The 23,441-nt window shown below is 42.4% G+C and overlaps 1 protein-coding gene across 1 annotated transcript in view; it reads right to left on the bottom strand.

Annotated features, from left to right (window-relative positions):
• The window catches only part of LOC126419208 (conserved oligomeric Golgi complex subunit 5), a 143,495-nt gene that overhangs the window by 79,366 nt on the left and 40,688 nt on the right, over positions 1-23,441 (bottom strand). The window contains exons 4-6 of the mRNA XM_050086344.1: positions 6,433-6,640; positions 4,139-4,281; positions 2,275-2,449 (exon numbers count right to left, since the gene is read on the bottom strand). Of these exons, the coding sequence (XP_049942301.1) occupies positions 2,275-2,449; positions 4,139-4,281; positions 6,433-6,640 (526 nt within the window). The remainder of the gene's footprint in view (positions 1-2,274; positions 2,450-4,138; positions 4,282-6,432; positions 6,641-23,441) is intronic.

The following is a 23,441-nucleotide window of genomic DNA, read 5'->3' as shown; positions in this document are numbered from 1 at the left end:
GAAAGTGCTATTGCATAAATGAGAGTAGGATTTCACAGGGCTGACAATTGCATCAACACCTTTCTGAATAAAAAATGGATTTACTGTTGTAAAGCATTGACCGTCTTCAGTACGTGAAACCATGGGGAATCGTGGTGCAGCTGGTAGGGTCTTTGAATTGGGAGCTTCATTCCGTTTACATTTCGCAGACGTAGACTGCAACATTGATCGACTCGCTCATTGCGAGAAAATCCCCCATGATTGCTAGCATTTCCAATGGTGTGCTCCCCCCCCCCCCCCCTCCCCGCCGTGCCCCTCAGAGGGGTGTCTCACCCACCTTAGGTGATTGTTCACACCTCAGGTCACACATCCCAAACACCTGACAGAGGGACAAATCAGAATATGGAAGGTAGCAGCTCAGGTAATCACCCCTCCCTGGGCCAGGCCTATACATGGGGAGTACATGTGAACCCTACCTGTTGACCCTGGGTTGGGAATTACACATTATACAATCACCTGTTACATGTCAGACATGCAGGTTGGCCTGAGGAGTGCACATGGAGAAAGAAGAAAAGAGGATCCTCAAACACTGAAGTGGAGGGAAGATAGGAGAAGGCGAACAGAGAAAGCAAAAAAGGAATGAAAAATGTTGTTGAGACTGTTCTTATGTCAGCTACTGAAAATGCAGAACAGATACCCAAAAGCACCCCAGACATTTTCCCACAGGAGGAGTAAAGGAATAGCAAGAGGATAGACATGCACAATGAAAGGGAAAAGATGCTGCAAAGACTGGGACCCTGTGGTAGCCAAGTGCAAGCTGGCTCCACCAGCCTTCATAGGCTAACTGTTGTGTCCAGATAGGGTCATGTCCTACCTCCACATTTAACAAAGAAGCTTTTTCTGGATGTTACTTTGAGTGTAGCAAAACTGTGGATGGAAACAGTGATGTCTGGAACTCCATATGGTTTTCAGCGAGACTGGGCACAAGCCAACACTAGAAATCTAGCATGAATATGATTTTGATATGTTTTAGTCTACAGAATTTTGTCCTCCCAATCGTTCTGTTTTAAATATACTGGATTACTACATATGAACTGTAGCTGAAAGAGACTCCAACATATCTTACTACTAACATCATTCACCAACACTGACCAACAGGCATTATGTCATGCATGTGCTCTCCAGAGGTTCTATATATACCATTTGGAAGGATGTTTTGTAATATTTAATCTTTTGATAATAAATATTGTTTAAAGGGACAATTAAAGTTGTCCAGATTTTGGTGAAACGAGTTGTATATACAAGGTGAGTCATAAATGAGGAAAAATATTTCATGCGTAGATTCACACACTGAGCTACCAGACAAAATTATATTTCTTATCTTCCTATGTCAATAAATGGCAGTGCAACAAAAATTTAATACAAGTAAGAAATGTGAAATGGTCCTTCGAGTGTTCTTGTTTGCATGCATATAAGAAGGAAGGAATGGTACACAAAACAATATGATTATTTGTATTCTATGATAAGATGAGGTTTTCCTTGTGTCTTCCCAGCACTGGTTGATACAAATTAGGACTTTGGTGCCTCATAACTGTGGTGTCACTGTCAGACACCACACTTGCTAGGTGGTAGCCTTTAAATCGGCCACGGTCCATTAGTATACGTCGGACCCGCGTGTCGCCACTATCAGTGATTACAGACCGAGCGCCACCACACGGCAGGTCTAGAGAGACTTCCTAGCACTCGCCCCAGTTGTACAACCGATTTTTCTAGCGATGGTTCACTGACAAAATATGCTCTCATTTGCCGAGACGATAGTTAGCATAGCCTTCAGCTACATCATTTGCTACGACCTAGCAAGGCGCCCTTACCAGTTACTATTGATACTGTAATTATGTACCGTCAAGAGCGACGTTCACCATTAACGGATTAAAGTTAAGTATTCCACCAGCTATGTCGGTTTTTTCTAAATTCTAATTTCCTTGTCCTGTTCCAGACCTCACGCCAGCCTGCGTGAGCTAAAACGCGTGCCTTTCCGCTTCCTCTAGTATCACGGTGTTGGCTCTCCTGCCAACCCACAACAATAACAATAAATACAGCTGCGTGGATAAGAAATAAAAACAAGAGGAATAAAGCATATCAACAGTGGATACCTTTTAAAACTCACTAATATAGTTTTAAAATCATGACGTAACAAAATCACATCAAGAAACATTTATACCAAGTGTAGTCATAAGGCTTAACTTCTTATCTAGTTGATAAATGTCATTTGTTTTCACCAAAAGTATTGCTCACCCCTTGTTCGTCCTGCTGGTGTACTGATGTCAGCCATGGAGCTTTGGCTCAAGGCTTGTACATCCAGAGCTCTGTCAATTGCAGAAGCTACACGACCTTGTGCAGCTGTAAGAACGTCTTCAACTACAGCTGGCAAGTTTCCAAGACTGTGGAAAACCTGAATAGCTGTACACACCTGTGAAACACACATTATATATTTAAATAATTGTAGTGATTCAACATAGTTCCAACATTAATGCTGCCACTGGTATTTATTTGCTATAAAGCAATAGAAAACAAAATCTTGGTGAATCAGAGCACCAAGAACCGCAGACATAACTTAAAAAAATATATAAATACATCCAAATGATTGAACAACTGCCATCTTCAGCACTAGAAACTAAAAAAGACAACTCACAATTACAATTCAGCCTGCATGTAAAAACCACAAAATTGAATGAAATATGTAGTGAGTGATAAAGAAGAATCTGCAGTGGAAAAAGTGTGTCAGTATTATCTATTATCAATAGTGATACAATATTATAACATTATGAATTCAATAAACAAAGTAAAAATAATATGTACTGTTATCCGTTGAAAGCAACTTTTTCACTTAAATTTGAGGAACTCTGATGTTCATCAAGTAAAGAGACATTTTTTCATTTCATGCAACACAGTCATATGCTGCTACAACACAAACAATCCCTTACCAAAGTTGATCCCCGTAAACTAAACTACTGCAATGAAGCACGATAAGACATACAGGGGAGGGAGGTTACAGTCCCATATTAGGGTGCTTCTACGTGTTGTACATGAGAGCTCTTTGAGCAGTCAAACAATCCTACTTTACTATCTGAACTGTTTTTCGTGTTTCCTCCAAAACACAAACTGAATCCCACAACTGTATCAAATGTAGGTAACTGCTCTATGGCAATGCATTGTTACTTTGTGATGTGCATACTTTTGAAAGTTACTGAACAGCAGGATGATTTTTCAGCTGTTGAGTATGCAAATAGGTAAACTAGTGCATATGGATGGAAAAGCAGTAGATGATGAAGATGTATCAATAGAAAATGGTATTAATGAATGGAAACTGACAAAAAGTAAGACTATTCCTAAGTGTAGCAGAAAGCAGACAAATATACTCAGACTGGAGGTGAGAAGAGATGGTGTATTTAAGCAACATCAGTGCGCAATTCTGTACCATGATTCCCCACTATTGCTGCTATCACCAACACTTCACTACCACAAAACTATGACCATTAGAGATTACCATCACCACCCTCAAACATTAAGGTCAATACAGTCAAACCTTCTACTTTCTCCTTTCTCTTCAACTCATTGAACTGCTCATATATTTTTATCTCCCTCCAGCACCATCCCTCACCCATATCTCACTCATAACCTTTAAGTCTCCAGTTATCCACTTTCCAGTATCTTGCCTTAACCCTACACAGCCAGTATCCATAGTTATTTCTAGTGTCAATCTTCTTTTTTAAATTGAAGCCACTTATGCGGCTTCCATTCAGAAAGTATTAAAATGTGTCAGCAATAAATTTGCATACACCCCTTTGATCATTTAGCATACTTGAACCTAAAACTTGTACAATCTCTGCGATAGTCAAATGAAGAACATCTCTAAAACTAGACCACTTGTCATGAAATCACCCAATTGTCTCAGGCCGTAAGTACAGTCCTCATGATTTTACCATCATTTGTGGTTATCAGAAACAACTTTAATTAGCTGACAAGTGAGATCAAAGCTGAAACAACTTTTAAACTTTTACTAGCTGACAAGTGAGATCAAAATTGAAAAGTAAACTGGAATAAATATCCAGTAACACAGATGTTAATGTACCAACCACAGAACTGTCAAAATACTCACTTGGCCATTGTTGTTTGTAGAAAGACCCTGGGCCAGTAAAGCCTGCCCTTTCTGTTCAACCTGACCACGATGGTTCTGTATTGCTCGCTGGTCTGCTTCTAGCATTTCAAGGCCTGTAAGATCAACATCTTCTGCCAACTGAGCTGAAAACCAAAAAAGTAATTTCATAATGTGACAAGTCTACTAGTCTGCAATGCATCCAAAACTTAAAGTAAAGGTAACAACAGGATAAATAGGTACTGCCTCTTCAAAAATTGAAAATCAAAGGTGTAAATACATACAATACTCTGTGGCTTACATGTCATGAACACATATCCAAAAGTTTATTTAAATCACAAATCTGCATTTTTCTTTTTCTGGCTTCAAATTACTAGTTGGAAGCAACAACTTTTTTGCTTTGTAATAGTACAAGCAAGAGTATGAGTTTATTTATCTATCAGTAGGGAATAGATTTTTATTTAGATAAATATTTTTTTTCTTATACATAAAAACTGTGACAGACAGTAATTACAAAGCAGCACACTTGAATCGTACAAATTCTCTTTCACATAAAAAAATATATTTTTGTAATGTTTTATGTAAATAAATATTTAAGTAATGTCACTAAAAACACATAATTTGTTGCTTTTCTATGCTATTTTTTATTCAATGTGGAAAGTTCTCTTCTTGAGAGGTCTGTAGTGAACAATTTTCTGATCGGGTGTGTTAAAAGCCCTTTTTTCTGTTTATGTCTTAGCTTCACTATCTACTGCTCATCTTTTCCTTTCTTATAATTTTAAATGAAGCAAACATTGATACCAAAAAATGAGTTTTTACCTCAGCTTGTAAATGTGTGATCTACTGTCAACAACACTGCTCCAAAAGACAGTCCTTTTAAGTTTCTATGCATGTTATTCTTGCCTTTTGAATTACTCTGTTCAACTTATAGCTGTCACATTCTATGTGCTTTTTTTGCTTTCCTTTTGGGTGAGAGGATAATGAGAAAGCATGAAAATCAAAAGAAGTATAATCGTCTGTGTGAAGAAATCCTTAACTCATTTCAGCATACAAATTCTACCTCCTCAAAAATGGCTTCCCCATAAAGCTAGCAAACTATTTTTATGTTCCTGCCAACTACTTACTATTTCTATTATTTGGTGACTTGTGATTTTTACTCCTAGATTATTTGCATTCTGCAAGAACTTTCCATATTGACATTTGAAGAAAATTGCTATATGACTGCTTCATAGCATGAGCAAAATTAATCTGTCTACAGCAGAGAAAAAGAAAGATTACAAGGAGCAGATAATACTGATACAATTTTTTGGTTTAATGCTTAAAACCTGACAGCAAACACATACTGTTCAGTTATTATCTGTTACAATAGCCTAAAGGTTTTTGTATTGGGTTGATGCATGAATCTGTAATATTTTCCCATAAGTTTACTGAACACAGCAGATATACATAACAGAGACTACACTCATCAATAATATGTTCTCCTTCACTATTTAAAACTGTCTGCCAATGCAGAGGTAACTTTTCAATTTCACGACTGTGTAAATCATGTGGTTCTGAGCGAAGAAGCAAATCATATGGTTTTGAGGGAAGAATTTGTCGAACCATGTTTGCAGTTCACTTTCATCTGGAAAGGAAGTTCCTTGAAGGTTGTTGAATACACAGCGTAAATGCTGAAAAATCTAAGGGTGTGAGATCAGGTGAATAAGGTGGGTGTGGAATGACTTCCCAACGCAGTCTAGCAAAATGTGGGTGGCCATTATCGTGGAGTAGCATCACTTCACACAATCTTCCTGGTTGTCATTCTTGGATTTAATATGCAAGATGTCTCAGGTGTGGGCAATAAATGTCAACAGTGATGTTTACACCTTGGGGAAGCAATTCATAGTACACCCCACCATCACTGTTCCACCAGATACACAATTTCACTGCCTCTGCTTCTGTCATCCCTCTATTGAACTTGAGCAGAAGAAAATGTCAGAAATGTTCTGATTTTCTCCACTTGGCATTCCTTTCACTAGTGTCCACTGCTCCACTTACTAGCTCCGAATGCCAAAATGACAATACATAAACTCAAATAGCAACAATGAATTACAAATTAAAAATAACAATAATAAATAAACCCATATCAACTGAAATATCAACATGTAAAACAAAAACGCTACGAACTTATGTACCAACCTAATAGAAAGCTGCTTCTATTTGCAGTTCTACCGATATTCTCATTTTCCCACAATCATTATCTGGCATCCAACAAAGACAAGAAACCTCGCTGCATCACTTGTGGTAAGACAACTTACCAATTTCATTAAGGGAATGAGCAGCCTTGCTTATATCCCCAGCCTGAACCTGGGCTTCAAGCTTTCGGGCAAGATGTTGCGTTCTTGCTGCATGACGCAGTGTGTCAGAAGTGGCATGCAGGCGTGCCAGGACTCGGGTCTGTCGTTCCAGGCGCTCGTAAGGCTCCTGCACCTGTGTCCGAAGACGTTCCACAGATGACAGAACTCCCTGTAGGCAGAAAAAAAAACCTCCAGGTAAAACTATCCAATTTTTAAAGCTTTGAACATAGCTGCTAAGGTTCAGTGACCGTGTCAGAATTATATTAGAACAAATAAGCCCTCGGTCACAAATATTAAGTCAAAACTGACCAGGTTTCGATGCTACTATGAGCGTCGTCTTCAGAATGACGTCGCCTTTCCGGCTTACATTTTTTAAAATGTGACTTGTAAGTACTGCATCTCTTTCCAGTCAGTACAAACTTTAATTTTGTTACTGTATTATATACCTAACATATTTTAGAACAGTTAGTTTAATTCTGAAGACAACGCACATAGTAGTGTCGAAACCTGGTCAATTTTGACTTAATATTTGTGACTGGGGGCTTATTTGTTCCAATATTATCCAATTTTTATTGCTGAAGCCCTAAATAATTTTGGTGTCACTACTGCAGCATTCATCGTGCAGTTCACATACATATTGTTTCCTACAGCTACAATGTAGTAAACTAAAGTAACGCCATATTGGATCATTGTGACTACATTTAAAAATAATTACAGAGTAAATAGCAAAGATTAAGAATAAATTTTAAGTATCAGTTATTATCTGCAAGAGTAGTTACTGACTCATCAGTAAAAACAGCGAAGAACTTCTTTTGTCTAACCATCATTATTTGCTTGCTCCATGTCATGGCCACTTCCATTTTACTTTCACTACAGTCAAAATAAGTCTTCCACCTCCAGCTATTCGCTGATCTATTTGTTTGTTCTCCAGCTTCTCCTAGTAATTCTCAGTGTGCATCTCTCCACTGCCTACTGAACAACCTTCAGCTTTCATTGGGTTTTACATCAAGAGTATATGACTCACTACCATAAGTAAAAACTTTTCTTTTCAGACATGTTGAAAGCTTGGTTTTAAAACCCTATTTACTTTCTGAAAGGCACTCTAGGCCATTTTTAAATGTCTGTTTCTATTCCTGTCCATCCCGTTATCATCCTCTCCCGGCCTAAACACAAAATATCATCATCTGTTCTCATACTTTACTAACATGGATTCTTTCTTTGTTTTACAACATTGAGTATTTGTGAGTTTCTCCTAGGAATGTTTGTTGTGAGTCTGCTTCTTCAATAACAAAGAGTTTATGAAGCACAAATTATTTACAAATAAATCACAGAAAGAAACAGTTGCTCACTCTCCTGGAAATAAAAAAAAAATAAAAAAAAATTGGAAGTGGATACCTCTAGGCCAACACAGTATTCTGCAATTTTGTTGAATAACTCACACATTAAGTGCAGGACAACACTGTTTGTAAGTTCAATTGGGAAGCACTGGAATACAATACATCATCTCAGTGCACCCATATGCAGTCAGTTTGTTCACTAAAAACTCAACTGTTAGCTGAATGGTGAGTGAAGATGGTACCGCACTAGGTAGACAACAGTCCAGGTGAAAACCAGGATGTACACGGTTGTTGTCAATAGGTAGACTGGAGAGGTTGCTGTAAATATCGGCTGGTTGTCACAACTGAAGCCTATGGCCACCCTTAAATCTGCTGCAGGTGTTTTGCAATGTGACCTGGCATTGGCGAATGTATCTTTCCACAATGTGCTTAACAAACTCACTGGACATACTACAATTATATCAACTGATACATTGATATGTCTGGCTTGGTTACAAGAGTGTTGAAAACAGTTCTACCATCTGGCACTTACAGTACTGTTCTTGCTACATCTCACTTAATGAAGGACATGGCCATGCAGACATGCGACCTCAAATTCAGCACTGGGGTTGTGAAATCACCCAGTGTCATGGTAGCATCATCGTCAACTTGTCCAACTGTGCGACAAACCACCAAACATCTGTCTCCCGGGGCAAATTCACCTGATACACAACCGTCAGGAAGGAAAAGAGAAAAGAAATACTATCGCAAAGACTTCCTACATCCCTCCAGCCAACAAACATCTCAATCTTCCTCTGCCAGCCGGAAAGACTTCAAGAAGTCAAACAAAAACAAACGGTCTTCTCCTTCGCCGACTCGGAGATCCTCTTTGACATTTTCGCCACGTGACACCCACACCCGATCATTTTTGTGCACTGAAATTCACAGATTTACAGAGTGAGAATGCCAACACCTCTACAGATCTCATGAACCTCTTAGCAACAAATAATCCTGGACAAATAGTGAGTATCATGACAAATACAGGGATTAGCAACCACAAGGCAGTTGCTGCTAGGCTGAATACCGTAACATCTACAACTATCAAAAAGAAATGCAAAGTTAACACATTTTTAAGAGACAGTCTTCACTCCTTCCAATCTGATCATGTAAGCACAGAAAAGCTGTGGAATGATTTCAAAGAGATAGTATTGACGGCAATTGAAAGATGTGTTGTGGTCTTCAGTCCTGAGACTGGTTTGATGCAGCTCTCCATGCTACTCTATCCTGTGCAAGCTTCTTCATCTCCCAGTAACTACTGCAACCTACATCCTTCTGAATCTGCTTAGTGTATTCATCTCTTGGTCTCCCTCTACGATTTTTACCCTCCACACTGCCCTCCAATACTAAATTGGTGATCCCTCGATGTCTCAGAACATGTCCTACCAACCGATCCCTTCTTTTAGTCAAGTTGTGCCACAAGCTCCTCTTCTACCCAATTCTATTCAACACCTCCTCATTAGTTATGTGATCTACCCATCTAATCTTCAGCATTCTTCTGTAGCACCACATTTCGAAAGCTTCTATTCTCTTCTTGTCCAAACTATTTATCGTCCATGTTTCAATTCCATACATGGCTACACTACATAAAATACTTTCAGAAATGACTTCCTGACACTTAAATCTATATTCGATGTTAACAAATTTCTCTTCTTCAGAAACACTTTCCTTGCCATTTCCAGTCTACATTTTATGTCCTCTCTACTTCGACCATCATCAGTTATTTTGCTCCCCAAATAGCAAAACTCCTTTACTACTTTAAGTGTCTCATTTCCTAATCTAATTCCCTCAGCATCATCTGAGTTAACTCGACTACATTCCATTATCCTCGTTTTGCTTTTGTTGATGTTCATCTTATATCCTCCTTTCAAGACACTATCCATTCCGTTCAACTGCTCTTCCAAGTCCTCTGCTGTCTCTGACAGAATTACGATGTCATCGGCAAACCTCAAAGTTTTTATTTCTTCTCCATGGATTTTAATACCTACTCCGAATTTTTCTTTTGTTTCCTTCACTGCTTGCTCAATATACAGATTGAATAACATTGGAGAGAGTCTACAACCCTGTCTCACTCCCTTCCCAACCACTGCTTCCCTTTCATGTCCCTCAACTATTATTAACTGCCATCTGGTTTCTGTACAAATTGTAAATAGCCTTTCGCTCCCTGTATTTTACCTCTCCCACCTTCAGAATTTGAAAGAGAGTATTCCAGTCAACAGTGTCAAAAGCTTTCTCTAAGTCTACAAATGCTAGAAACGTAGGTTTGCCTTTCCTTAATCTACCTTCTAAGATAAGTCATAGGGTCAGTATTGCCTCACGTGTTCCAATATTTCTACGGAATCCAAACTGATCTTTCCCAAGGTCGGCTTCTACTGGTTTTTCCATTTGTCTGTAAAGAATTCGCGTTAGTATTTTGCAGCCGTGGCTTATTAAACTGATTGTTCAGTAATTTTCACATCTGTCAACACCTGCTTTCTTTGGGATTGGAATTATTATATTCTTCTTGAAGTCTGAGGGTATTTCACCTGTCTCATGTATCTTGCTCACCAGATGGTAGGGTTTTGTCAGGACTGGCTCTCCCAATGCTGTCAGTAGTTCTGATGGAATGTTGTCTACTCCCGGGGCCTTGTTTCGACTTAGGTCTTTCAGTGCTCTATCAAACTCTTCACGCAGTATCATATCTCCCATTTCATCTTCATCTACATCCTCTTCCATTTCTATAACATTGCCCTCAAGTACATCGCCCTTGTATAGACCCTCTATATACTCCTTCCACCTTTCTGCTTTCCCTTCTTTGCTTAGAACTGGGTTCCCATCTGAGCTCTTGATATTCATACAAGTCGTTCTCTTTTCTCCAAAGGTCTCTTTAATTTTCCTGTAGGCAGTATCTGTCTTACCCCTAGTGAGATAAGCCTCTACATCCTTACATTTGTCCTCTAGCCATGCCTGCTTAGCCATTTTGCACTTCCTGTCGATCTCATTTTTGAGACGTTTGTATTCCTTTTTGCCTGCTTCACTTACTGCATTTTTATATTTTCTCCTTTCGTCAATTAAATTCAATATTTCTTCTGTCACCCAAGGATTTCTACTAGCCCTCGTCTTTTTACCTACTTGATCCTCTGCTGCCTTCACTACTTCATCCCTCAAAGCTACCCATTCTTCTTCTACTGTATTTCTTTCCCCCATTCTTGTCAATTGTTCCCTTATGCTCTCCCTGAAACTCTCTACAACCTCTGGTTTAGTCAGTTTATCCAGGTCCCATCTCTTTAAATTCCCACCTTTTTGCAGTTGCTTCAGTTTTAATCTACAGTTTATAACCAATAGATTGTGGCCAGAGTCCACATCTGCCCCTGGAAATGTCTTACAATTTAAAACCTGGTTCCTAAATCTCTGTCTTACCATTATATAATCTATCTGATACCTTTTAGTATCTCCAGGGTTCTTCCATGTATACAACCTTCTTTTATGATTCTTGAACCAAGTATTAACTATGATTAAGTTGTGCTCTGTGCAAAATTCCACCAGGCGGCTTCCTCTTTCATTTCTTACCCCCAATCCGTATTCACCTACTACGTTTCCTTCTCTCCCTTTTCCTACTACCGAATTCCAGTCACCCATGACTATTAAATTTTCATCTCTCTTCACTATCTGAATAATATCTTTTATTTCATCATACATTTCTTCAATTTCTTCGTCATCTGCAGAGCTAGTTGGAATATAGACTTGTACTACTGTCGTAGGCGTGGGCTTCGTGTCTATCTTGGTCACAACAATGCGTTCGCTGTGCTGTTTGTAGTAACTTACCCACATTCCTATTGTTTTATTCATTATTAAACCTACTCCTGCATTACCCCTATTTGATTTTGAATTACGTGATAAGTCCCAAAGTATTTAGTTGAATTTATAGCCTTCAGATTTGTGTGAATTACGTGATAAGTCACACAAATCTGAAGGCAATAAATTCAACTAAATGCTTAGGGATTACAATTACAAATAACCTAAATTGGAACAAGCACATAGATAATGTTGTGGGTAGAGCAAACCAAAGACTGTGATTCATTGGCGCAACACTTAGAAGGTGCAACAGATCTACTGAAGTGACAGCTTACACCACACTTGTCCGCCATATTCTGGAGTACTGCTGTGCGGTGTAGGATCTTCATGAGGTGGGTCTAACAGATGACACCAAAAAAGTACAAAGAAGGGCAGCTGGTTTTGTGTTATCGTGAAATAGGGGAGATAGTGCCACAGATATGATACGTCAATTGTAGTGGCAATAATTAAAACAAAGGTGTTTTTCATTGCGATGGGATCTTCTCATGAAATTTCAATCACCAGTTTTCTCCTCCAATTGCGAAAACATTCTGTTGGCACCAACCTACATAGGGAGAAATGATCATCACGATAAAATCGTGATTGGTAGCAGGGTTTTGGAACAGATCCTGTATTCGAACATTATGAAGTACCTCAAAGAAAATAATTTATTGACACACAGTCAGCACAGATTCAGAAAATATCGTTCTTGTGAAACACAACTAGCTCTTTATACTCATGAAGTAATGAGTGCTATCAACAGGGGATGACAAATTGATTCCAAGAGAAATCAGGGCTTGCACAGAAAAATTTAAATGCTTGTTTTTCCCGCACGCCATTCGAGAGTGGAATGGTAGAGAGATGTGGTTCATTGAGCCCTCTGACAGGCATTTTATTGTGAATAGCAGAGTAATCACGTAGATGTATATGAGATGTAGAAGGGGGACAAGCAGGCAGCTGACCTGCTGATGTACAGAATATCTAATAATAAATCAGTACTTAAATATACAGATCTAAAACCGGCAATTTATTTACAATGTGCAGCTGATATTTTTATAGGCTGGAACATTGATATTTGTTTTGTTGTTATATCAATACTTTTTTCAATTTATCGAGGGTTGATAATGATTGTAGTAGCCACCAGAAAGACCGCGGGAGGCACACATTGGCACGGCGCGTCACGGACGGTAGTTGCCGCAAGCAGAGTCCTGTCCACCAGAGGGCACGCGAGAATTCGGACGCGACCTCTGCCGGCATGACAACAACAACAACAACAACAACAACAACAACTCCGGCAGCACGGGCCGTGCCCAGTCAGTTAACATCGGGCATGCTTAGGACACAGTCCTGGTCTACGCTAAGTGAAGTGCGACGTAAACGTGAACAGTGTTACTACACGATTGGCGACGAGTAGGGTCGTTCTTTCGCGTGTTGCGTCGTTGTTCCGGTTTCGCAGCTTCTCCACGGCATGGAGGATTTGGTGCGAGTTTTGGTTGCGCAGCAGACGGAACTCATGGCCACCATGAAACAAGTGCTTCCGGCGTTGCTCTCCACGCCGTCTGCTCCGGCGCCGTTCCCTCCTCCCTTTCCCCCGTATGACGAGACGGCGGAGGATTGGGACGCATATTAACATCGCCTTCGGCAGCATTTCCAGGCGTTTCATGTTGCCGATGCGGAGGTATGTCGTGCTCTCTTCTTGTCTTGGATATCTCCCTCGCTGTATCAAGTTTTGCGGCAGCTAGCGCCGTTGCAGGAACTCTCGTCCTTGTATTTTCACACATTGTGTTCCTTGCTGTCTTCATATTATCGCCACCGCACGCATGTTGCGGCGGCTAGGGTCGAGTTCTATCAATGCAAGAAACAGCCCCATCAGTCTTACCGGGCGTGGGCCGCTACCCTGCACGGTCTTAGTCGCAAGTGTCATTTTGTCACGGAGCAGTCGCGAGAGTCGTACGCCCACGTTATGGTACGTGTCGTCATTGTTCGTTCGGCCCCTGATAGGGAGGTCCGGCAACGGGCCCTGCAGTTAGAAAACCCTTCCCTCGAGGAAGTCCTGTCCATTGCCCAATCGTATGAAGTCTCTCATGCAGCAGGTCAACAGCTGGAAGCGTGGTGCGACGTCGCGGCGGTTCAGGGCGGCGCGGCCGCGTCCACTGTGTCAGGGGTGGACGAAGTGCGAGCGGTACAATCCGGCCGTTACGGCCGCTCCTGCACGGCGCGTAAACAGAATTCCGGCCGCTGGCCCCTGTTGCCGTCCTGTGCGTCATGCTATATACATCATGATCGGTCACAGTGCCCCCAGCGTTGGGCCGTTTGCCGCAAATGTAATAGAAAAGGTCACATTGCTAAAGTTTGCCGCTCAGCCTCAAAAGAATCGAAGGAAGCAGGTACAGAGGACATGGACGCTGACATTCAGGAAGTTTCATCGGGCCAGACTCCCGATGCATCGGCACGCAAACTCTTTATCGAGGTGTCGGTTCGGTCGCGCCGGTTACAACTGCAAGTCGATACAGGCGCGGCAGTTTCGTTGTTGAATGCACAAACTTATTCCGACCTTGGATCGCCCCTGTTGGCGCCAGTTTACCGGCGTCTATGCGGTTATGGTAAACAGTTCATTCCCCTACTGGGTCAATTCACTACTGACGTGACTTACAAATCAGTCACTCGGCCTATTACTTTTATTGTTGTCAGTGATGCGAGCTCAGCTAACCTTTTTGGCCTGGATGCCTTTCAAGCTTTCGGTTTTTCTATCGCTGACACCATACAGTTGGTCTCCGAAGACGTTCCCTATCAATCATTGAAATCTTTGATCTCCGACTTTCCCGATATTTTTGAGGAGGGCCTGGGGCGTGTTTCAGATTTTGAAGCTCACTTAACGTTGAAGGCGTCGGCTCACCCGCGTTTTCTACGCGTGAGGCAGATCCCCTTGGCTCTCCGCCCTCAGGTAAAGGAAGAGCTAGACCAGTTGACAGCCCTAGGGGTCGTTCTTCCCATTTCTTCCAGTGAGTGGGCTTCGCCCCTCGTTATTGTAAGGAAGCCCTCGGGAAAATTACGTCTTTGTGGCGATTTCAAGGCCACCATTAATTCCCAATTGGTGGTGGACACCTATTCTTTGCCTCGTGCTGATGAATTGTTCTCCTCTGTGGCGGGAGGCCAATATTTTTCAAAAATCGATCTGTAGGAGGCTTATCATCAGATACCACTTGATGAGGACTCCAAACGGTTGGCGGTCGTCAACACCCCGTTTGGTCTTTACCAATACCAGCGGTTGGCCTTTGGAATATCCAGTGCCCCAGCGATATTCCAGCGTTATCTTGAGCATGTCACGTCGACAATTCCTCATTGTATTAATTACCTGGATGACATAATTGTCACAGGCCGCAGCACGAAGGAACACTTGCACAACCTTCGCACCCTCTTTCTCAAATTCAGGTCTGTGGGCTTGCGTTGCAACCTGCATAAGTCAACCTTCTTTCAACCATCCATTGAGTATGTGGGCTACACCATCTCTCGGCACGGTATCCAGCCACTAGGAAGTTTGGTCCAAGGTATCGTCAACCTTCCTCGGCCCGCTTCGCTGAAAGAGTTACAAGCTTTTTTAGGCAAGATAGCCTATTACCACCGGTTCATTCCCAGGGCTTCCACTATAGCCCACGCCCTGTACTGCCTTCTGCACAAGGGTGTTCCTTTTGATTGGTCGCCTGCATGCGAGCGGGCGTTCACCTCGTTGAAGGGCCTCCTCACGTCAGCCCCTTGTTTGGCTACTTTTGATCCCCATAAGCCGTTGGTCCTGGCTACAGATGCTTCACAGTATGGGGTGGGGGCGGTCCTGGCCCATCGCAACGCAGATGGTTCCGAGCAACCACTGGCGTTTGCGTCTAAAACGCTTAGTCCCGCGCAGGCCCATTACTCCCAGGTGGAAAAAGAGGCTTTGGCCATTGTCTGCGCTGTTACCAAGTTTCACCCTTTCTTGTATGGCACGAAGTTTCGGTTAATCACTGACCATAAGCCGTTAATATCGTTATTTGGCCCCGCCTCTCAGATTCCAGATAGGGCGGCCCACAGACTACAGCGCTGGGCGTTGTTCCTCTCTAAGTACCATTATGACATTCATTTTCGCCCTACAGGACAGCATGCCAACGCCGATGCTCGTTCCCGTCTTACGGTGGGCCCGGATCCTACGTTCGATCGAGAGGAGATTATGTGGTTTCATTTGGATGTGGAGTCCCGCCAAGCGGTTGATGGCTTGCCGATCACTAGTTCTCGAGTCGCCAGGGAAACGGCAGCTGACCGGGTTCTCCGGCAAGTAGTTCGCCTCATTCAGCAGGGGTGGTCATCCCGCCCTCCGGGCCAGGCCTCGGACCCTCTTCATAATTATTTTCTTATACGGGACCGCCTCTCGGTCTTGGAAGGCGTTCTCCTTCTGGCTACTGATGATACAGCTCCTCGCGTGGTTGTTCCTGCAAGTTTACGACGGGAGGTCCTCACGTTATTACATGCGGGGCACTGGGGTGTTTCCCGTACTAAAACCTTGGCTCGCAGACATGTGTACTGGCCCGGTATTGACAGAGAAATTGAGCACTTGGTGGCCGCCTGTTCCCAGTGTGCGAGCCAACAAGCATCTCCCAGGGCAGCGTTCTCTTCATGGCCGCCGGCAACCCATGCATGGGAACGTGTTCACATCGATTTTGCGGGCCTGTTTCTCAACGGTTTTTGGCTCATTGTCATTGATGCTTATTCCCGATTCCCATATGTGGTTTGCTGCTCCTCAACCATTTCAGAAGTTGCAATCCAGGCACTAGCAAAAATCTTTTCTGTGGAAGGTCTGCCAATCACCCTGGTCTCAGACAATGGACCGCAGTTTATTTCGCAGACCTTCCAGGATTTTTGTAGGCGCTTCGGTATTCGGCACGTTTGCTCTCCCCCCTTCCATCCACAATCGAATGGGGAAGCCGAGCGCATGGTGCGCACATTTAAGACGCAGATGAAAAAGTATGTGCACGAATTTCCTGTGGAGGAAGCATTGACGGCATACCGGACCACACCAATGGGAGAACGCAGCCCCGCAGAGCTCCTCCATGGGCGTCAACCTAGGACTCTGCTGCACCTCCTCCGGCCTGGTCCTCGCCAGTCTTCACAAAACGGAGTAGCTGGCTTTCCACTGGGTATGTCGGTCTGGGCCCGTGGGTTTGGTCGCAATCCACGTTGGATACCAGCGGTGGTCATGCGCCGAAATGGCCGCCGGCTCTATACCTTGCAGGCGGGGGACCGGGTGGTACGTAGTCACCAAAATCAGCTACGTCCACGTTCGGGTACCCACCCTCCGCCCTCTCGGACACCGGCTTCCCCATTGCCGGCACCTGTGTTGGTTTCACAGGGGACGTTGCCTCCTCTCCCCGCTGTGCCTCTGCCGCACTGCGATGGTTCTCAGCCTTGGCAGCCTCCGGTAGCTCCAGCACCGGCATCGCCATCGTTCGAGATGCCCCAGCGAGAGCCGGCCCCCCTAGCAGGCCCGGTTTCTCAGGAGGTTGGTTCACCTGTGGTCGTCCCTTCCCCTTCGTCCCCGCCACTGGGTCTTGCCCCTCCCGGGGTGGAACAGGATCCGGAGTTCGACAGCTTGTCACCCGTTCTGTCCCGGGCTCCGGTTGTGGGACGACGGGGGCCTCTTCGTGTGGGTCACTTCCAGCCGTATTCAAAGGTTCCGGCTCGAGGGTTGGCAGATCCCCTCGACTCCGGCCATCCAATGGATGTGGAGGTCATCGCTCCTGCCCGACGCTCCACCTTCCGATGCAGTGGATCACAGTGGCTTCACCCCCCCAAGGAGGAGGAGTGTAGTAGCCACCAGAAAGATCGCGGGAGGCACACATTGGCACGACGCGTCACGGGCGGTAGTTGCCGCAAGTAGAGTCCCGTCCACCAGAGGGCACGTGAGAATTTGGACGCGACATCTGCCGGCATAACAACAACAACAACAACTCCGGCAGCACGGGCCGTGCTCAGTCAGTTAACATCGGGCATGCCTAGGACACAGTCCCGGTCTACGCTAAGTGAAGTGCGACGTAAACGTGAACAGTGTTACTACAATGATATTTTTTTAAATATCAATAGATTGGATTACCAACATTTTCAAAAATATCAACAGTCTTAATTTACAGCTAGCTCCCATTCATCACACCAACTAGAAATTTTGTTTCAGTCATCTTGTATCCTTCTACAGTCACTCAATGATAAAGCCTTCCCGTACATCACAGCATCATCAGCAAACAGCCGCAGATTGCTGCTCACCCTGCCCCATCAGATCACTTATAAATGTAGAGAATAATAACAGTCCTATCACATCACCCTGAGGCACACCTGATGATACCGTTCGTCTGCAAGGGCAATATACTGGGCTATACTATGTAAGAAGTCTTCGAGCCACTCATCTATCTGGGAGCCTACTGCATGTGCTCTCACCTTTGTTAAAAGTCTCCAGCGAGGCACTGTGTGAAATGCTTTTTGGAACTTTATGAATATTGATTCTGCATGGTGCCCTTCATCCATGGTTCACAGGATGATATGGGAGAAAAGGGCAAGCTGAATTTCACATGAGTGACGCTTTCTAAATTGCACTGATTTGTGCACAAAGGCATTTCTGTCTTGAGGAAATATATTTTACTTGAACTAAGAACTTGTTCAATAACTCTTCACCAAACTAATGTTAGGGATACTGGTCTGTAATATGTCTGTACTTGCAAAATGAAACGCTACCTTCTAACGAAACTAAGCAAGTTGAAGGATTTAACTGCTGTAATGCATCAAGAAAAGATCTTAATTGCACCTCTTCAAGAACTTTGGAGCTCAGATTAGGATTTAATGGACTCTGCGATGTATCATATTTACAAAGGACCTTCAGGAAAAATAACATGAAGACTGGCCCTCATTTCAGACAGGGGTTTCTAGTGGATAACAACACAACTTCTTGAACTCTATGAGGATAAGTAACCTTAAAACTTGAAGTAGAGAGCAATACATACACTTCTATAAATATCAGATGACAAAAAATTATGAAAACAAGCAGAAAAAAATTGAAAAAAGTTTGACCAAATGATATGCAGCACATATTAAAATCTTGTTTGAAGAATTCAATGGAGAAACAGTACAAAAAAGGGCAATATTGCACAATGGTAGGAAAATGACCAACTCATATATTAATAGTCAAAGATCATATCAACCTGGTGTAGGCAATGGACTAATCCTAGATATTATCAGATTTTAGTGTGTACTATGTTAAACTAATTACCTGAAAATATCCCAACATAAAACTGAAGGAGGGCTAAGCTGATCACGAAAGCAGGGATAAAAATTACTACATAGAATGACATAACGCCACAGTTCTCTAGAGGGTAGATATTGACTTACATTTCAATAATAAAAATCACATTTACACTAAAAAGGAAACCAAATATTTCCAAAGAGGAGGAATTATCATATCACTTATTTAAAAAGCAATAAAGTATAAACAAAAAGATCTAAAACACATCCAGGTGATAAACTGAAGATGATAATTAATAAACTGAAAGCCAGAGCCAAATAAATTGCTACTGTTAAAAGGAGGAATAAACATGCCTGCTGAAACAAAGAACAAGGCACGAAGCATGGTTCAATGATCAAGTAAGAAACTCTAAACAATCCTGAGAAAAAATAATACTAGAGGACAAGTAGCTGAAGAAATTAGAAGATTTAGAAGCAGTTATCAAAGCAAAATAATGTTCAAAATGATAGACAAGGTATTCAATCAGTATAAAACAAGAGACTATTACAAAATGTTTAAACAGTAACAGTCGAAATATATTCCTCCTACACCTAAGATGAAAAATGGAAATGAGAAAACAGCACGCAACAGTTAATAATAATTACATAAATAAATAACAATAAATTTAAAAAAAAGCCATAATACTAATAGAACAATTAAAGAAATTATTCAGCTGCAAAGATCCAAAGGAATATCAATTACCTTTTGGGTACTTCACCTATATGTAAATAAATGTAAATGTAGACTCCATCCATAGGCCCTGTTGGGCCCTTCAGTACCAACCGACCGCCATGACATCCTCTGCCAATGATCTCACTGGACGCGGTATGGAGGGGTGTGGGCCAGCACACAGCTCTTCCTGTCGTCGTCAGTTTTCATGACCTGGAGCTGCTACTTCTCAATCAAGTAGCTCCTCAACTGGCCTCTTTGAGGTTTAGTGCATCCTGTTCCAGTCCTCCAGGCAAGGAAAAATGCCTAGCAGTACTTTTAGTATATTCAACTACTGTCACTACGTTACTTCCAGTGTTTTCTTTTATGTCTCTCTAGTCAACATAATGTAATTTGCCTTCTGTGTTAAATAGTGAACTCTAACAATGAATGTGGAAGCACAAAATTGAATGTATAATCAGCTGAAGATGGACATATGCAAAAAACCAATTATGCTTTAAATAAATAAACTGTGGCTGGTAGCAGATTTTATTCAACTTGCCCTTTAAAGTAGTGATATCAACCTGGTCCCTTGGTCCCTACTGCCCACTAATAGGCATTGCAGCTTTCATGGTGGGCAGCAGCATTTGGTAAAAACTTTTTGTTAAGTTTTCATGGAATTTTGACATAAAATATTTGGTATGTAATTATTATTACTGACTTGACTTGCTGTAGCTCTGCATTATAAATTTTGTATAGTAAAGTTACTTCCCTCCTTTATAAATCACTGATACTGTGGAACCAGTGGACAGTTAAATATGCTGATTATCAAATCCTGCAAAGCCTACACGAACTTGTTATTGACATCTGGGATTCTGAAGTAATAACATCTGAGTAACAGAACAAAGTGATGAACACTCTATGGTACAAATATCCAATAGGTTAAAGCTGAATAATTATTGGGAATACTCCCTTCTAGATGCCACATATAAAATTACCTCCAAAATTATTCCCACAAGAATTCAAGAAAAGCTTCACAAATAACTTGGAGCGTATCACAAAGGATTTCAACTGGGCAGGAGTAGTATATATTGCATCATCAGTCTTATGCGGTGGCTGCCCATGGCAAGGCTTGTTCCAGAGGGCCCACCACCCCTGTTCCTGTGTCACAGACGATCTGGTTCCCAACGGACAGGGGGGGGTGGGGGGTGGGGGGGTTGCTGCCTAGCAGATCACTGTCTGGGGTTCCTGCTTCTGCATCCACTCCTCCACTGCCATCACCGGTACAGCCCCAACTGCACCTGATGCTGCAGCCGAGTCCTGTGAGGCCGTTTTCTCCAACGCCTCCAGCACCGACCGCTAACCTTGAAGAGGACGTCGCTATGGAGACACCGTCCCTGGTCCTGTCCACTGGCCTCTCACGAGTGGGGGGATGGTGTGCTAACCCAGCTCCTCATCACTTCTGCACCTAGTCACCGGTGTCTGCCTGCCACATATGCTGCTGCCACTGCCATCATCAGATGATGAAATGCAGGTCAGGATTGTCATTGTGTCATTGTTTCTGTGACTTGTAATCTCAGTGCCTTGTGAGAGCGGTGTTTCTGCCCCCTTCCTCCTGACGCTCCCTCACAGTACCAGCGCCTTTCTTTTCTCTACCATGCATTTTTGTGCGCCTAGTGTTTAGTGTTTTTTATGTATGTATTTGGTTTTCCCACCCCCTGCAAGGAAGGAGTCACATACCTTCACACATGACATGCACGATTTCAGTTCACAGGGTCACATGGGTCGACTCCCTTGCACGCTCTGGTGAGCCGACAAAGAAACAGCTTTATTTAAGTGATCGCAAACAAGTACTTAGCCTATTCTTTACTCTGTATTACCGTTGTTCAGTTAATGTGTTCAGTGCTACACATAACCTATATTTTATGTGTTGCTCCAGGGTGCCAGGGTGTGTACGTGGACAAGGGGGGGGGGGGGGGGGGGGGGGGGGAGGGGGGGGGGGAATCCAGATTTCCCGGTTAAAAACACACTTTCTACCAGGTGAAAATACACTTTTTCCGTGTTTAGTCACAGTGTACTTTTCCTTGTAACTGTAAAACTTATCAATCCTTTGAATGGTTATCGTTTTATACACCGGCGTAGAATTTCTCAACCCTTTAGAAAGCGAAACTCGGGGAAAAAAAGATGCTGCATATTTTCGTATTATGAAAGTACAAATTCGAATTCCACCGAACAGCGCATGTTAATTTCGAAGCATTGAAATCGAGATTGGGTGACGCGCTTTTATAAGCCGGTCATAGCTCATGTCATGTGATCTCGCCAGCCGATACAGTGGATATTCAGAGCTTAGGACACGTGATGGAGTCAGCCTATAGCTTTATCACTGTTAAGTAGCACATGCACAAGAATAGGAAAAGTTAATGGTGTAAATTAATATACGTAGTGTTGCTACAAGAAAAGCGGAGCTTTCACATATAATACTGGTCTCAACGATTAATAAGCTGCAAGATAAGCTAAATTTTCATGTATAATGTTGATCTATTTTGCGTGTGTTACACATTAAGATACATCACACAAATGTGCCAGTAAAATTTTTAATACCGACATAAATGTCTGCTCTTCTGGGCTCGAAATTTTTCCTAAATGGTTGTCCTCAAACAGTTGATTTTTAAATAAGAGTCAAATGCTCTGTGATTTAAGAAATTCATAGTACATTCTCACACTTAGTTCATCTTGCGTAAAAGGAAATATACTTTGAAAGTAATGCTTTTCAATCAATAATTCGCAATATTTTCCCACGACCTGTTAGAAACAGGTTTGTTTCAGCAGTTGCCAGAGAGCGCTGGATAATGGGTGTCACAGTGCTTGCGCAGCTACGATGACACAGGAAGCCTGTATTTTTGGACGTGTAAAACATTAAAATATCTTACATTATGTAATAAAAGAAACAAGACATCAGAGGAATTTCGTGAACCGAACTAAAATCCATAATTCAGCTTAGAGTCCACATTCGTACGTTCAGATTTGGCTGTAAATTTTCTTGGAGTACCAGTACAGTATTATATCATTTTTGGTTCTTTATTGTGGCATAATGCCATACATGCTAGAAGATGAAAAACATGCTCAATTGAAATGCAGCAAACAGTTGAAACTAGCCAACAGTGTCGAATTAAAAACTTTTGTTTCAAATAAACTGACTGCCTCAGCGGAAAAGATTAATAAAGCCACATTTCTCTAGTAAACTGACAAAAATAATTTCATTGTTCTGCAAGGTGATTAATGCTCGACTAAAATTGCTGCCCGTGGCAGATACCCCCGTTTGTTCCCAGTGAATATGGCAGCTTGCACGCGCCACAAAAAGTTTTCCGGGTAGCATCTTGCTACTTGCTTATACATCTAACAGCCACACATTTGTAGCCAGAAGCGGGAGAAGGTACAGGCACGAATCAATTGCGCATGCAAATGGGCCCGCTCGCAACTGCTCACATGAATCTAAAGCCTAGTTTACACGACGACACTAGGTTGCAGGCAACTGCGCTACCGGCCACTGCGCATCGGCGCCGCACATTTGCACAACTCATCAGTGAAACTAAACATTTTCGGTGTGTTCCAACTTTGGCGACACTAGTTGCATGGGTTTTGGGATTTTGTGTGTTCGTAGAATGTAGACAAACTGAAATATGAAGTGGGGAATGGAGAATAATGTTCGCTTTTTGGATGTATATGCTTTGCATAGGTGTTTGTGGATTTTCAGTGATGCTTATTACAAAAATAAGCAACATATTTCTGATCCTGAGACTGTCGTGTGGGATGAGAACGTAGATAGTTTGACAATATCTGAG

This window comes from Schistocerca serialis, chromosome 9 (assembly GCF_023864345.2).
Source record: "Schistocerca serialis cubense isolate TAMUIC-IGC-003099 chromosome 9, iqSchSeri2.2, whole genome shotgun sequence".
Taxonomy (NCBI): Eukaryota; Metazoa; Arthropoda; class Insecta; order Orthoptera; family Acrididae; genus Schistocerca; species Schistocerca serialis.
This window is presented reverse-complemented; position numbering and strand designations above follow the sequence as displayed.